Source organism: Chrysoperla carnea, chromosome 3, assembly GCF_905475395.1.
Source record: "Chrysoperla carnea chromosome 3, inChrCarn1.1, whole genome shotgun sequence".
NCBI lineage: Eukaryota > Metazoa > Arthropoda > Insecta > Neuroptera > Chrysopidae > Chrysoperla > Chrysoperla carnea.
This window is the reverse complement of record NC_058339.1, coordinates 91,726,568-91,740,093: the sequence shown is the minus strand read 5'-3', so window position 1 is coordinate 91,740,093 and position 13,526 is coordinate 91,726,568. Positions and strand designations below refer to the sequence as shown.

General features: G+C 29.3%; 1 protein-coding gene across 1 annotated transcript in view; it reads right to left on the bottom strand.

Annotated features, from left to right (window-relative positions):
• Positions 1 to 2,226: 2,226 nt before the first annotated feature.
• LOC123294539 (5-hydroxytryptamine receptor-like) overlaps positions 2,227 to 13,526 on the bottom strand; it is a 120,100-nt gene continuing 108,800 nt past the window's right edge. Inside the window, exons 2-3 of the mRNA XM_044875600.1 lie at positions 9,587 to 9,696; positions 2,227 to 3,465 (exon numbers count right to left, since the gene is read on the bottom strand). Of these exons, the coding sequence (XP_044731535.1) occupies positions 2,250 to 3,465; positions 9,587 to 9,696 (1,326 nt within the window). The 3' untranslated portion in view covers positions 2,227 to 2,249. The remainder of the gene's footprint in view (positions 3,466 to 9,586; positions 9,697 to 13,526) is intronic.

Genomic DNA, 13,526 nt, shown 5'->3' with positions numbered 1-13,526 from the left:
TTTTTTTGTAAACCGAATAGTTGGGACAGTAATGGATAGCAAAAATATAGTTTATTGTGCGTTTGTCAGACTTAATAGAATCAGTTTAAACAAAAATAATCTTTATAGAAAAGTAAACCATTTTTAATGGCTTTATTAGGATATTTTTGTCTAAGAGTGGCTAGATTTCGCAGAAATAATTATGCGAAATAACAATTTTGATACGAGAAAATAATTTTGGGCAAAATTTTTCAGTCCACTTTTGCCTAAACTGTACGATTTGTGGAAAAATGTTTCGAACAAAAATGTCACTTTTTTTATCAATAACAATTTTTTTATTTAAAGTGTTCATCTATCGATTACCAGTTAAGGAGTAGAGTGAGCATTTCATTGAGCTTCAAAATCTAGGTAAAGTTTAATGTGTGCGTACGATGTGCGCCTAGACACCCAACATTTTTTGCTTGAAGCATTTTTATCGATAAAACTTATTTTTCGAGTTTCATGCATATGTCAAGTAAAAAAGCACCCTACATACTGTCTACCCTTGATCCCGAATGAAGAAATAATAAACTGGGCTCTATAGACAGTAAATGAGGGCAGCGAAACAGAAGACCACTATATTGAAAACCATTGTATTCTGATGACTGTACATTCTAAATGAATATGCGATTTTTATTTAATAATAAAAGAGTTTTTTGCGTGTTAAAATAACTAAACATATTTTAGCAAGATATTAATTTAACAACCGTTATCAGTCGATATCGTTCACCAGAAAAATTCACTATCAATTTGCATTAAAAATAGAAACAAATATTTAATATGATTTTTTTTCTTTCCAATTTTGTAGAATTCTTCGAATAAAGTCAGTTTAATTTATTTTTATTTATTTTTAATGAATTTGCATTTCAGTAGATTTTATAGTTAAAAAATTTTCATACAAAGTAATAGTTTGTTGAATTTTTACAAATGGCACTCTCAATACCCAAAATTTTTAATTAAATAAATTTTAATCAATTTTTTCCAATAGGAATTCCATTATTTTAGTAATTAAATTATCTTCCTTCTTATACCAATTTCGATTGGTTAACAAATCGGTGTAGATTTAATTAAAACCGTTCATGGAAAAAATTAACTTAATTTAAACGAGCCATGAACATTTTTCGATGAAAAAAACTATGATAGGAGTGTTTAAAAATCAATAAAATTTCAATCGACCTAATACTGTCTCTTAGATCATTATGTTTGCTACGTCTGCTTGATTAAGGTCAATTTCACGAGATTTCCCCAAATATTTGGGTACCAAATTGCACGGAAAAGTTATTTAACTGTAAGAGGTCAAATTATTATAGTGAATTTTTCTGCGTTTTTTGAAGACGGTTAAAAAGCATAACCATATTTGGATATATGAATATTATGGAGCAGAGTTATTAACATAAAAACAAAAATTTACGTTCATACTGTGTAAAAACTATTCGTTGAAGTCATGAACTATAACCTACTAAAATTATAAATTCTAATGTAGGTAAATCATAAATTCTACTTTAACTATTTCCATAGTGTTTCTTGTTTGTTCGTAATTTCGTCATCGAATGAAAAAATATTTTTTTCTGAAAACCATTTTGAGAATTATTAAATTTTTAAAATTTAAATACTCACGATAAGAGCTGGGGTATCAACTAGTTCCTAATTCGAAAAACAGGTCGATATTCCAATCTAGACACCTGCACTTATATCAATTGTTAGAATCCCTCCTAGGAACATTTTTTCTTCGAAATATAACAATCTTAATTTTTTCCCCCGTATATATGAAATATTTATCACGGTATACTAGGTTTAGTTCCAAGTTTGTAATGCTTAAAAATATTGATTTGAAATTTTGGTAAAGGTGTTCATAAAATCGATAACTAAAAAACAAATAGAGATATCAAACGGGAATACCATGCTCAGGACGTAAAAAGTCAGAGGATTAAATGAGCGACATAGGATAACTGGGTTTTGCACCCATCTTGTAAACCGTTAGAGATAGAACAAAATTTTAAAGTAAAAAATGTTCCTTATAAAAAAATACAAGTAATAATAATCAAAACAATCTGTTTATAGTGTCTTAAAACATTATGGAAATAACTAAACTAGACCATACATTTAAAAACGGTGGTTGCATTCCTCGTTTATATAAAACGCAAAAGGCAGAAGCCGTACATTTTATAGAACTAAAACTATACACTAGAAACTTACGACATACACACACATACACACCGACAAACATTCTTTTATCTAATTTTACCCGAACGGAAATTACGAGTGCCTCGAGCACCACCTGGCCCACTTCGTGCCCCACATAAGATACGTGTAAACGCTTGTCTAAATTCAGGACTAAATATTGTATATATTACAGGATTCAGTGTTGAATTAAAATAACCTAACCATAAAAATATACTTGCTACATAATCATTTATAACACAACTGGAACAAAGTGGCATCACCAGGGCCATCACAAAAAATGGTAACCAGCAAACAACAAACGCACCGGTAATAATTGCTAAAGTCTTTGCTGCTTTTCGTTCTCGCTTCGCTTCTAAACTTTCTTTTTTATCGCGTCGATTATCACGTGTTAGCGTAGCGATGTTGCTATTACTGTTTTTATCTTTATTATGATCGTGCGGATGAAGTAATCCTGGTGAAGGTGCCGTATGCGTGGCCGTTGCTTGGGGAGTCGTTATACTCAATTGTTGATCTTTTGTTAATATTTCCACACGACTGATATCACTTATATGACTTTGATGACTTGCTGAACCATTATTCGTTGTTGTAGCAGAAGATTTCTCTGGCGAAACATTATTCGAAGTTGCACCTACCTTACTTTCTGTTGGAGCGCTTTCCATAGGCATTGCGGTCTCAGTTGTTCCCGTACTTTTTGATATCGTAAACGCGGTTGTAGTTTCTTCATTGTTTGGATGATTACCACTTGACGCTTTCTCATCGAATTCCTGTACCACGTCCACTGTGGTCGTTGAATGTCCTTCTACCATAACCAACGATGAAACTAACGCTTCCGCGGCCGTAGATTTTTTCTTACTTTTACATTTTTTCATACGTAAAAATTTCCGTTTTGTTAGAAAATTTTTCGTTATTCTTGCATCATTACTATTATTATTGGTTTTCGATGATAAACTATCCGGTACACGTTGTTCTCGCCGCCGATGGATTCGTTTTCGAGCTGTTTGGAATATTTTCCAATACAAGATTAATATTACAAGTAGAGGCACGTAGAATGTTGAACATGTTGCAAATATTTGATAGCCAATATCTTGACTTGGTAAGCAACGGCGTTCTTTGTTGATCCGATCCAAATATTGATCGTCTTTCCAACCAAACTGGGGTGCTAATGATACAATTAATGCAACCGACCATACAACTACAATCATACCTCCGATTCGATTTCCGTTTCGGGTATGAATGTAATCGACATTTGTTACCGCCCAATATCTGGAAAAGAAGAAAATACATTTTTAATGAATATTTCGAAAAAATTTAATATTAAGGAAGAACATCAAAATCCAACAAAAGGAATTTGGCAGTAACAGGAGTGAACTTCAGGGTTAAATATTTAGGCCCGCAATGGTTTGCTTGTCTAAAGATCATAAGGATTCGATATCTCTGAGAAACAGACAAACATTTTTGAAAATTCATCCTAGTCACTCGAAATAATAGTTTTAATCTAATTCGAAAACGTTTTTTGTTGTTGTAATTTTTACAACATTAGTTGAATTGTTCATAAGAATATCAAAAACATTAACACTTGCGCTTGTTTGATCGATCCAATTCGATTCCAAAAATCGCTCTTCGGATAACTTAAAGCGATATTTTAGAAACTACTAATCCAATTGATAATGAACTCGGTTTTTGGATTTTATGGATCAAAATAATTATGTTGTATAGTGAGTTTTTTAATAATTTCGGGGATAATTCTTTTATTGAATTTTGTAATTTTTCTTAAATAAAGAGAAAGGAAGAGTTATATCTGAAAAATTAATCATTCAAGTCAGTCTAATTTATGTGGTTTTTTGGATTGAATGGCTTAAAATTTATTGAAATTTGATTTTGTTTGTCTTCGGTAGAACCTTTTGAAAATATCCAAAAAATCGAAAATAGTTTTTTAGATCGAAATTGGATGAACCACAATATCTAAAGTAATTTTGGTCAGTCAACCCAAATTTAAACCTCGAAAGATTTAAATTATCAGTCAATTTGATAAATAACTTTACTATATATAGGTACATCCAAAGATAAACATCCAAAGTATTAAGGGAAAATTTGTTCACCCAAAATTTTACCCTAATTTCATAGGGCTTTATCTCTTCCAAAAAATCCCGAATTGCAATAGCTCGTTTGAAAACATGTAACTTCTAGTTTTGGAATCTATTGATTAAAAACTTTTATCACCCGTTGTTGTTTTGCAACGGAGAGTTGAAAGGGTGAGAACGTTATCCCTAAATTTTATATAAAGTTTAGAAACGTACCAAAATTATAAAAATTATTTTCAACAAATTTGTTAAAACCATTCGAAAGTTGATTTATTTTTCTTGAAAAAGAGCTGTTAAAATTTCTCGTTCGAGCTTTTTGGACCAAGATATTCGCTTTCCAAGCAAAATTGACACTTCTGAATTTAGAATCGTGTAAAACACTGAAACTTTTTTCATATGATTCGAAAATTTCTAATTTTTTTTGGGCCCTGGCATATTGTTTTTGGAATGTGAATATCTTGGTCCAAATGCTCGTACGGGAATTGGTAATAGCTCAATTTCAGGTTAAAATAAACAAAATTTCGTATGTTCTTTTAGAGCAAAATTAAATGTTTTGAATTTTGATGATAAACCCAACCAAACCCAACAGTTAAAAAATATATAATTTCGGTATATAAATTCGATTTTCTTGGTAACACAAGCAAATTTGATCGGATCTTATTGGAATTTTTTTTGAAATCCACTAATTTTGGGTTATTCTTTTCAGCTGTGATGTCAGTTTTTCGCTAGTTATCACTTATGTGATTAATTGCGGGACCAGGCCTCCACATTCTTGAAACCTAATAGAGCTAGGTTAATTTTGATAATAAATTTGAAAAGTATGGCCCAAATTTAGTAGGATTTCATACTTTGTTTATCAAAATTGGATAAAATTTCGATGTAATAGAGCAAAATTAAATATTTTGAATTTTGATGACGTCATCAAGTTCAAAAATTCGATTTTTTTAAATAACAGTCAATTTTGATCCGATTTTATTGGAATTTTTTTTGAAACCCACTAATTTTGGGTCATTCTTTTCAGCTGTGATGTCAGTTTTTCGCTAGTTATCACTTATGTGCTTAATTCCGGGACGAGGCCTCCACATTCTTGAAACCTAATAGAGCTAGGTTAATTTTGATAATAAATTTGAAAAGTATGGCCCAAATTTAGTAGGATTTCATACTTTGTTTATCAAAATTGGATAAAATTTCGATGTAATAGAGCAAAATTAAATATTTTGAATTTTGATGACGTCATCAAGTTCAAAAATTCGATTTTTTTAAATAACAGTCAATTTTGATCCGATTTTATTGGAATTTTTTTTGAAACCCACTAATTTTGGGTCATTCTTTTCAGCTGTGATGTCAGTTTTTCGCTAGTTATCACTTATGTGCTTAATTCCGGGACCAGGCCTCCACATTCTTGAAACCTAATAGAGCTAGGTTAATTTTGATAATAAATTTGAAAAGTATGGCCCTAATTTAGTAGGATTACATACTTTGTTTATCAAAATTGGATAAAATTTCGATGTAATAGAGCAAAATTAAATATTTTGAATTTTGATGACGTCATCAAGTTCAAAAATTCGATTTTTTTAAATAACACAGTCAATTTTGATCCGATCTTATTGGAATTTTTTTTGAAACCCACTAATTTTGGGTCATTCTTTTCAGCTGTGATGTCAGTTTTCCGCTAGTTATCACTTATGTGCTTAATTCCGGGACCAGGCCTCCACATTCTTGAAACCTAATAGAGCTAGGTTAATTTTGATAATAAATTTGAAAAGTACGGCCCAAATTTAGTAGGATTACATACTTTGTTTATCAAAATTGGATAAAATTTCGATGTAATAGAGCAAAATTAAATATTTTGAATTTTGATGACGTCATCAAGTTCAAAAATTCGATTTTTTTAAATAACACAGGCAATTTTGATCCGATCTTATTAGAATTTTTATTGAAACCCACTAATTTTGGGTCATTCTTTTTAGCTGTGATTTTACAAATTTGATGAAATTTTTTAAAAAATTTTTTAACGCTTTTACATTTCTCACCATTACAACCCTCAGTATAACGCAGCAAGGAGTAATAAACTTTTTGAGTAACAGATTCCAAAACTAGAAACCATGAGTTTTCAAACGAGCTATTGTTGAGCTACAGTTGTTTTAAATTTTGGTAAAATTTTGTGTTAAACAAATTTTCCTTTAATACTTTGGTTTTGTATACTTGTGAATTAAACTGGGAAGGACTGTGAGATTCAGGGATAAAAGGATGAAACCATACATATAGCCTAGAGCTATGCTTGAAAAAGAGGATATTGATTGATTTTTCTACCACTATTTGAAGAAAACCCTTTTTTTAGTAAAACCTTTTTTTATCTTTTTAATTTAAAAATAAATGAATAGATTCATTTTTCTAATTAAAATACATATCTAATAAATTTAATATTGGTAAAATTAAAATAAAAAAAGAAGGTTTGGTATTCTCGTCCCTATATTCCATGTTTGTCACACAAACCTGCACTTCCCACCCACCGTTACCACCCCACATTCGGTATAGTAACAGATATAGATATATTAAAATAAATTAACACATAAGCAGCCAACAGTATTTTCTTGTGGTACGTTTGGAATATTTAATTAATTTAATCTTCAAACGAATATTTCAATTCCAGGTAATGAATAACTTAATAACAGAGAGAGAACGAAAGGTTTTAATAAATATCCAATACATATTGATTACCAATTAAAATTGCCTTTAATGATTGGATATCGAAGACTTTTATTTAAAAAAAAAAAAAAACGATTCTTTAATTTAGTATATTGGCCAACATGATTACCATTCCCGAATTATTTGGACTGTAAGTCTTTGTATAAGAAAACATTGTTATTTTCAGATCTGCCCTTCGGTAGAATGAAAAAGGTCAGTTTGTGAAGAAAATTGAGATCATCGTATGGAATTTGTGTTGTAACTAGTTTTACAATTTTGTTGTTTCAGAGGGGATTTTATTTTGATCTGCAATATGCAATATTTGCTCTAAATAAAAAAATCTTGTCGAAAATGTTGAAAATTTCATACATTTTTTATTTTTTATATGTTCTGCGATTTATTGTACGTATTTATTTTGCAAATACTTTCTTTTATCAAGCTGGTTCTTGGGACCATTTGAAGACCTCATTTTTCATTTTTCGTTTTAACCAAATTCTTCATTTTTAATTCTCCAAACGAAACAGGCATCTGTTCACTTTGATGGACTGTGAACTCACCAATCTAACTACAATTTTTTTCGATTATAAAGAGTCTATGGAAATTAGCAAAAAAGTAAACTGTTTTCGAAAACCTACTAATAGGAAAAAAACTATTGGAAAGTATGTATTCCTAAAAAACATATTTCAATGTTAAGATGGCTTTCAAATGAAGGAACAAAAATGGTAACTTTTTTGTTTTTACTATTTATCTCAAAATTAAAAGTTCTATATAAAAAAGTTTCACATAAAAGTTATAGATAATTAAATTACCTACATTAACTTATGTATGAAAATTTTTTTAGTATGAAACTTTTTTAGTTATCGAGATATGATATTTTTATTCGCGGAAATGATTAAAAATGGTCATCTTTGGATTTTGTATGGTTTATTTTGATACTACATATGTATACGAAAAAAAAGTTCTTACAAAAGTTGTATATAATTCAATTTTCTACAATATAGAGGCAATACAAATTATTTTATAACATAAGTTTTATTCAAATCGGAAAAAAAAATTTTCTCAAATTTGGTATTCGTATTTTTTAAAGGAAATTTTCGGTCACAAGTTTTCGACTGGCCTTTGTTAAGTAGTTTTAGATTACTTACTTTACCTCGGCTCTAATGAACTTCAAGAGCTGTTAATAGAATTTCATTTTGATATTCAGAGTGCAGATATCACCCACAAATCTCATTCTTCAAACTTTATACTAGCAATTAATATTCAATTTTTAGGGTACGATACACCAAATTGTGGCATCAATTCTTTTGAAAACTTTTAACTTGATAAATGTGATTTTGTTACGCCTTTCCAAAGTGATGAATGATAGGTATATATCGTGTAACATGCTACATGCAAGCCATATTTTGATAAATTTTTGTTTTTGTGCAACAAATCTGGCTAGACTACAATAGCAGGAATCTCATTAATATTTCAGCATGACAAACAAAATATTCAACATTTGGAATGTAGTCAAATAAACTGTAAACTGCACGATGAAAATTGTTTATATTTTATTTGTATTCGAAATGAAAGGGAGAATTAGTGGTTGAAGCGGTATAGGTGTAGGTGGGAGTGGAAACGGAAATGTATGTTTGGAATATTATTAATAACATGTTTGAAGTAGCTCTTTATTCATACAATACTATACTAAGTTAGAAAGAGATCGAAAACTGTAGCTTTCTGTACAATATTACGAAGAAGGATTTCTCAACGAAGGAGTTACCTAGTCATGTTCTATGTTTATCAGAAACATATCCTTAAGGCTAGTTAATTATACATTCAATACAGGAAATACGTACTCGTTAAAATTAAGTTACAGATGATCGATTCCGTCTCTAAATATTTTCTAAATAAAATTTTCGCTTGTATGCAAAATGGATTAACATATTGTACAAGCAGGTTCATTATACTTCCATATTCAAGATGTGTAATATGAGGATCTAGTTTCTGATGAGATGACTTGAAATAAAAACTCATAAATTGTGGACGGGTGAGGGCTCCCCACGTTCCGATATTGTCGCTCGATAGTTACTCAGTTCTTTCGAATGATGAAATAAGGAGTGAGTCAAGCACCCGCTTTTTTAACCCTTCGGAACTCAAGTCAACTGTCCGATAATGTGATAATAAATTTGCTCAAACGTTCTGTACCTGCGTTAAATATATTTCGCGAGTGAAATATTTCACGACTTTGTGAAAATATCATAACCTCTACATAATTTCATATAAATTTATTTTTTAATACACTTGCTTATTAAAAATAGTTTGATTACGTGACTATTGGATGAAAATATTCCCTACTAAAGACTGGTAAAGACCGGTTATAGCCTTTACCTCCCTCGCTCTCATTTATACCTATAGGGATAGGTATTATTATAGGGATAGGGATTGTTTGGCACAGGTAAAATGTATTTAGTTTAAAATTTTTTTTTTGATTAAGTGTAAAATAGTCAAAATTTAATAGTCAATATATCAATATATCAGAATAGATGGCCATGAATTGTATTTTTAACTCCCGATCTACTACAAAAAGGAGTGTTATAAGTTTCACCGCTACGTCTGTTAAAAAATTTACTTACCTATCTACAGCAATAGCCACTAAATGTAATATTGAAGCAGTACAACAAAGCACATCACTCGATGTCCACATATCGCAATATTCTGGTCCTAAACTCCATCCTTTACTAATCTGTAACAAACAAAAAAACACACAAAATTAAAATCAAACAAAAATATAAAAATGAAATTTATTGTAAAAATTGATTTAAACAAAATTTTAGTTATTTATTAAATGATCAATTGAGGATCATAAATTTTACGAACAAAAACTGAATTTATTTGTTTATCAATGAAATGATTACAATGGGCCATACAATGCCAAAATATTACGTTTTGAATTCCGTGCCGTCAGGTATAAAGGTATAAGGTGTTAAAAAAAGTCATTTTCATGGTTTTATTCTGTTGAATGTTTAATTTTATCTCCATAAACCTTTGCTTTGACATTGTGTAAAATCTGCAGTTCATATTTTGCATATCAAAGTAATATTTTCTGATAAATACTTACTTACTCTAAATAATAGACCATGGGACAGAAAAGGTGCTTCGTTAAATGATTAATACATACTTGAAACTTCGAGAGGGGCTCTTTTTTGGCGAGTCTATTAAACTTCTCCTAAGACTTTTTTCCAAATAAGTATGTTATAGTTAACGAAACATAATATGATAGAAAAGAAAAATTTGGGTACCTTAAAGATCAATTATGAAAGTAATTAAATAATTAAAAATACACTAAATAACATAGCCTGTTATGCGGATGGTTATGTCATCATCGATATGAATAAGCTAATCATAATTGACCTAATCACCTGATTGAAGCTGAGTGGCTGACGTGACAATAGGGTATTATCGTTAGTCAAAAATAAATCATGAAATTTGAAAAAAGTTAAAATTTATGTAAAAATATTAAATATTCTAATTTCGAGTCATAAAAGCACATAATTCTTTTAAAATATTAAGTATGAGTCATAGACCATCAGTTAGTTCAGTGTAGAGAGCTGGGTATATCATATACATAGATAATAAGTATTTATATTTATATTATAATCAGATGTCTATGAATATATCTGTCAAAATTATTTGTGTTATTTCGTATAGTGATACCCATATTACGTCATCAAATTGTATGCCCGCGTTTTTGACAGTTTAAAAAAGGTTTAAACTTTAATTTAAGTTTTTGGCCAGAAAGCGTTTGTATTTATCCGAAATAAATTTTTGGTAGCTTTTTATTAGCAAAATCAACATTTTGAAGTACGTTTTCAAAAATAGTGGAATACCCTATTTGTCAAATACTTGAAAAATATAAATTGTACACAAACCAAAACATAAGTTTGCAAACCGTCACCAAATTAGCAACGAGTAATATACGATATTTATACTTCATTCATACTGATGATAACTACTTGATAGTCGAAATATATTTATGTAATACAAAAATTGATCTAGGAAATTGGAGTAAAAACCAATTTTATATTGAAAAATTCTAGAGTTCTTATATAATTATTACTTCACTTACTCTTACTTCTTGTTTTAGAAATAATGCATTTAAGTTCTGCTTTATGACTTTAAAGACTGTATCAAATATGCTACCCTCCTCTTGATTAAGTAAAATAACTTCAAATGCAGTAAACATTGATTTATTTTATTTTATCAGATAATAAAGGTAATTTAACTAATAAACTCCTACTTTCTGACTTAGTACATCTATACCCGACGTAGAAAGGTTGTGAATAACAAATATCTATATCTATCCAAATGATATCAGATCAGATCATATGAATTATAAATTAATATGTTACAACAAATATATTTTGTATTGGAACAATAAAATAAAACTATTAATTTTTAAACACTATTTATATCAACAATCTATATCTATAACATTCAAATTGTTCATAAATCACTGAACTTTTAAAGGACTAGTTCAAACTGAAAGAATCATAATAATTTTTTTAAAATTTTTAACATGTCTAATCAAAATCATTAAAGGTATTCTACTCTGTTTGAAAATGTACTTGAAAATGTTGATTTTACTTATAAAAAGGCACAAACAAATATATTTTGGCAAAATAAACACGCTTTCTTGCCATAAAGTTAAATAAAATTTTAAACCTTTTTATTCTCGCAAAAATCATGTCAGCCATTTTGGTGACGTAATATTGGTAAAAACAACAGTCGTATATTATTATATGCATACATAAAGTTGATGGTAAAATAACCTACAACTACCATGAAAGAAATCAACAAATGAGTAATTAATGCATATTATTTTTGCCTATATAATGTCACATCATGGTGGTTCGTGTTTTGGGTCACGTGGTATACAAATTAAAAAAAGACAACTTTTAATTTTAATATAGTAAAACAATAAAGTGCTTTTATGACTCAAAATCAAAATTATCAAATTTCATAATTTATTTTTCACTGCCGAAAGTACCCTATATCACATTTCTAAAAAAAATTCAAACGAAATAAACACGTTTTTGTTTCTCCTTAAAAACGTACTAAATTTTTTTGTATTTGTTTGATTTTTCGAGACAGATACTTTTGGATATTTAAGATGCGTATGATTTGCTTGGTCATAGCGAATTTTCTGAGATGAACCCAAAACTTAGCTACAAAAGAGCATAAACAAATATAGATTCTTAACATAAAAGATAAAATTCACAATCAGTATGAATCAGGCATTAGAATTGTGTTGTATAAATACAATAATTTTTCACGTGACTGGATACATTTAACAAAATCAATGTAGATTGTAATTGTATTAGAAAAAAAAACTATACATTTCGATACAATTTAAACGATATTTTATGTAGATACGATATTATTCATTACTTGCCAGCTGCATTAAATAGCTAATAGAAGCTGTAGCTGTTGTTTAACGTAGTTCGGCAGTTTGGGCAAGTACGATGAATGTTAATTTTTTTTTGCGGTTTTTTTGATAGTTCAAAGTTCTTTGATCACAAATAAACACAGTTTTAGGGCCTCCTGCTGGGCAAAATTTGGAATTGAAGAAATCACAATAATGTTAATTGTACAAAAATCAATCGGTGAATGAGCCTCAAAAAAGATTTCATCATGAAACAAATTTATCACAGACTCTGTTTATGCAAAAAAAAAATGTTACCCCACGGAGCTTTCCAAAAATAAAACATGAAAATACTTTGGTTTTTGACACTTTTACGATATTTTTAGAGCATTTTTTTACATTTACGTCATACAAATTGCCTATTTTACGATATTTTTAGAGCATTTTCTTACATTTACGTCATACAAATTGTCTAGTTTACTAGTTGACTAATCACGTGACAGCCGAACTACTTTAATTATACCATGTATATATGAAATATACATAGTATATTAAGTTTAGTCCCAAGTTTGTAACGCTTAAAAATAATGATGCTAGGAAAAAAATTTTGTCATAGGTGTTCATAAAATCACCTAATTAGTCCATTTCCGGTTGTCCGTCCGTCCGTCTGTGGACGAACTCAAAAACAAAAAAAGATATCGAGCTGAAATTTTACAGCGTACTCAGGACGTAAAAAGTGAGGTCAAGTTCGTAAATGAGCATCATAGGTCAATTGGGTCTTGGGTCCGTAGGACCCATCTTGTAAACCGTTAGAGATAGAACAAAAGTTTAAATGTAAAAAATGTTCCTTATCAAAAATTAAACAACTTTTGTTTGAAACATTTTTTCGTAAACATCACTGTTTACCCGTGAGGGCGCCAATTAGGCGGAAATTTTATAATATGTACTATACTTGATTATCAGTTATATATGTGTCACATGTTTGTATATGTAATGTGATAAAGAAATCAACACTGACTATACATGGTATTTCAACAATTAACTCAGTCAATTATTTGTTTTCACTTGTTTAAAACTAATTTCAACTAAACAAAAACTACTACCTACACTATAAAATACTGTTCTACTAAATTAAATTTACATTTATATAA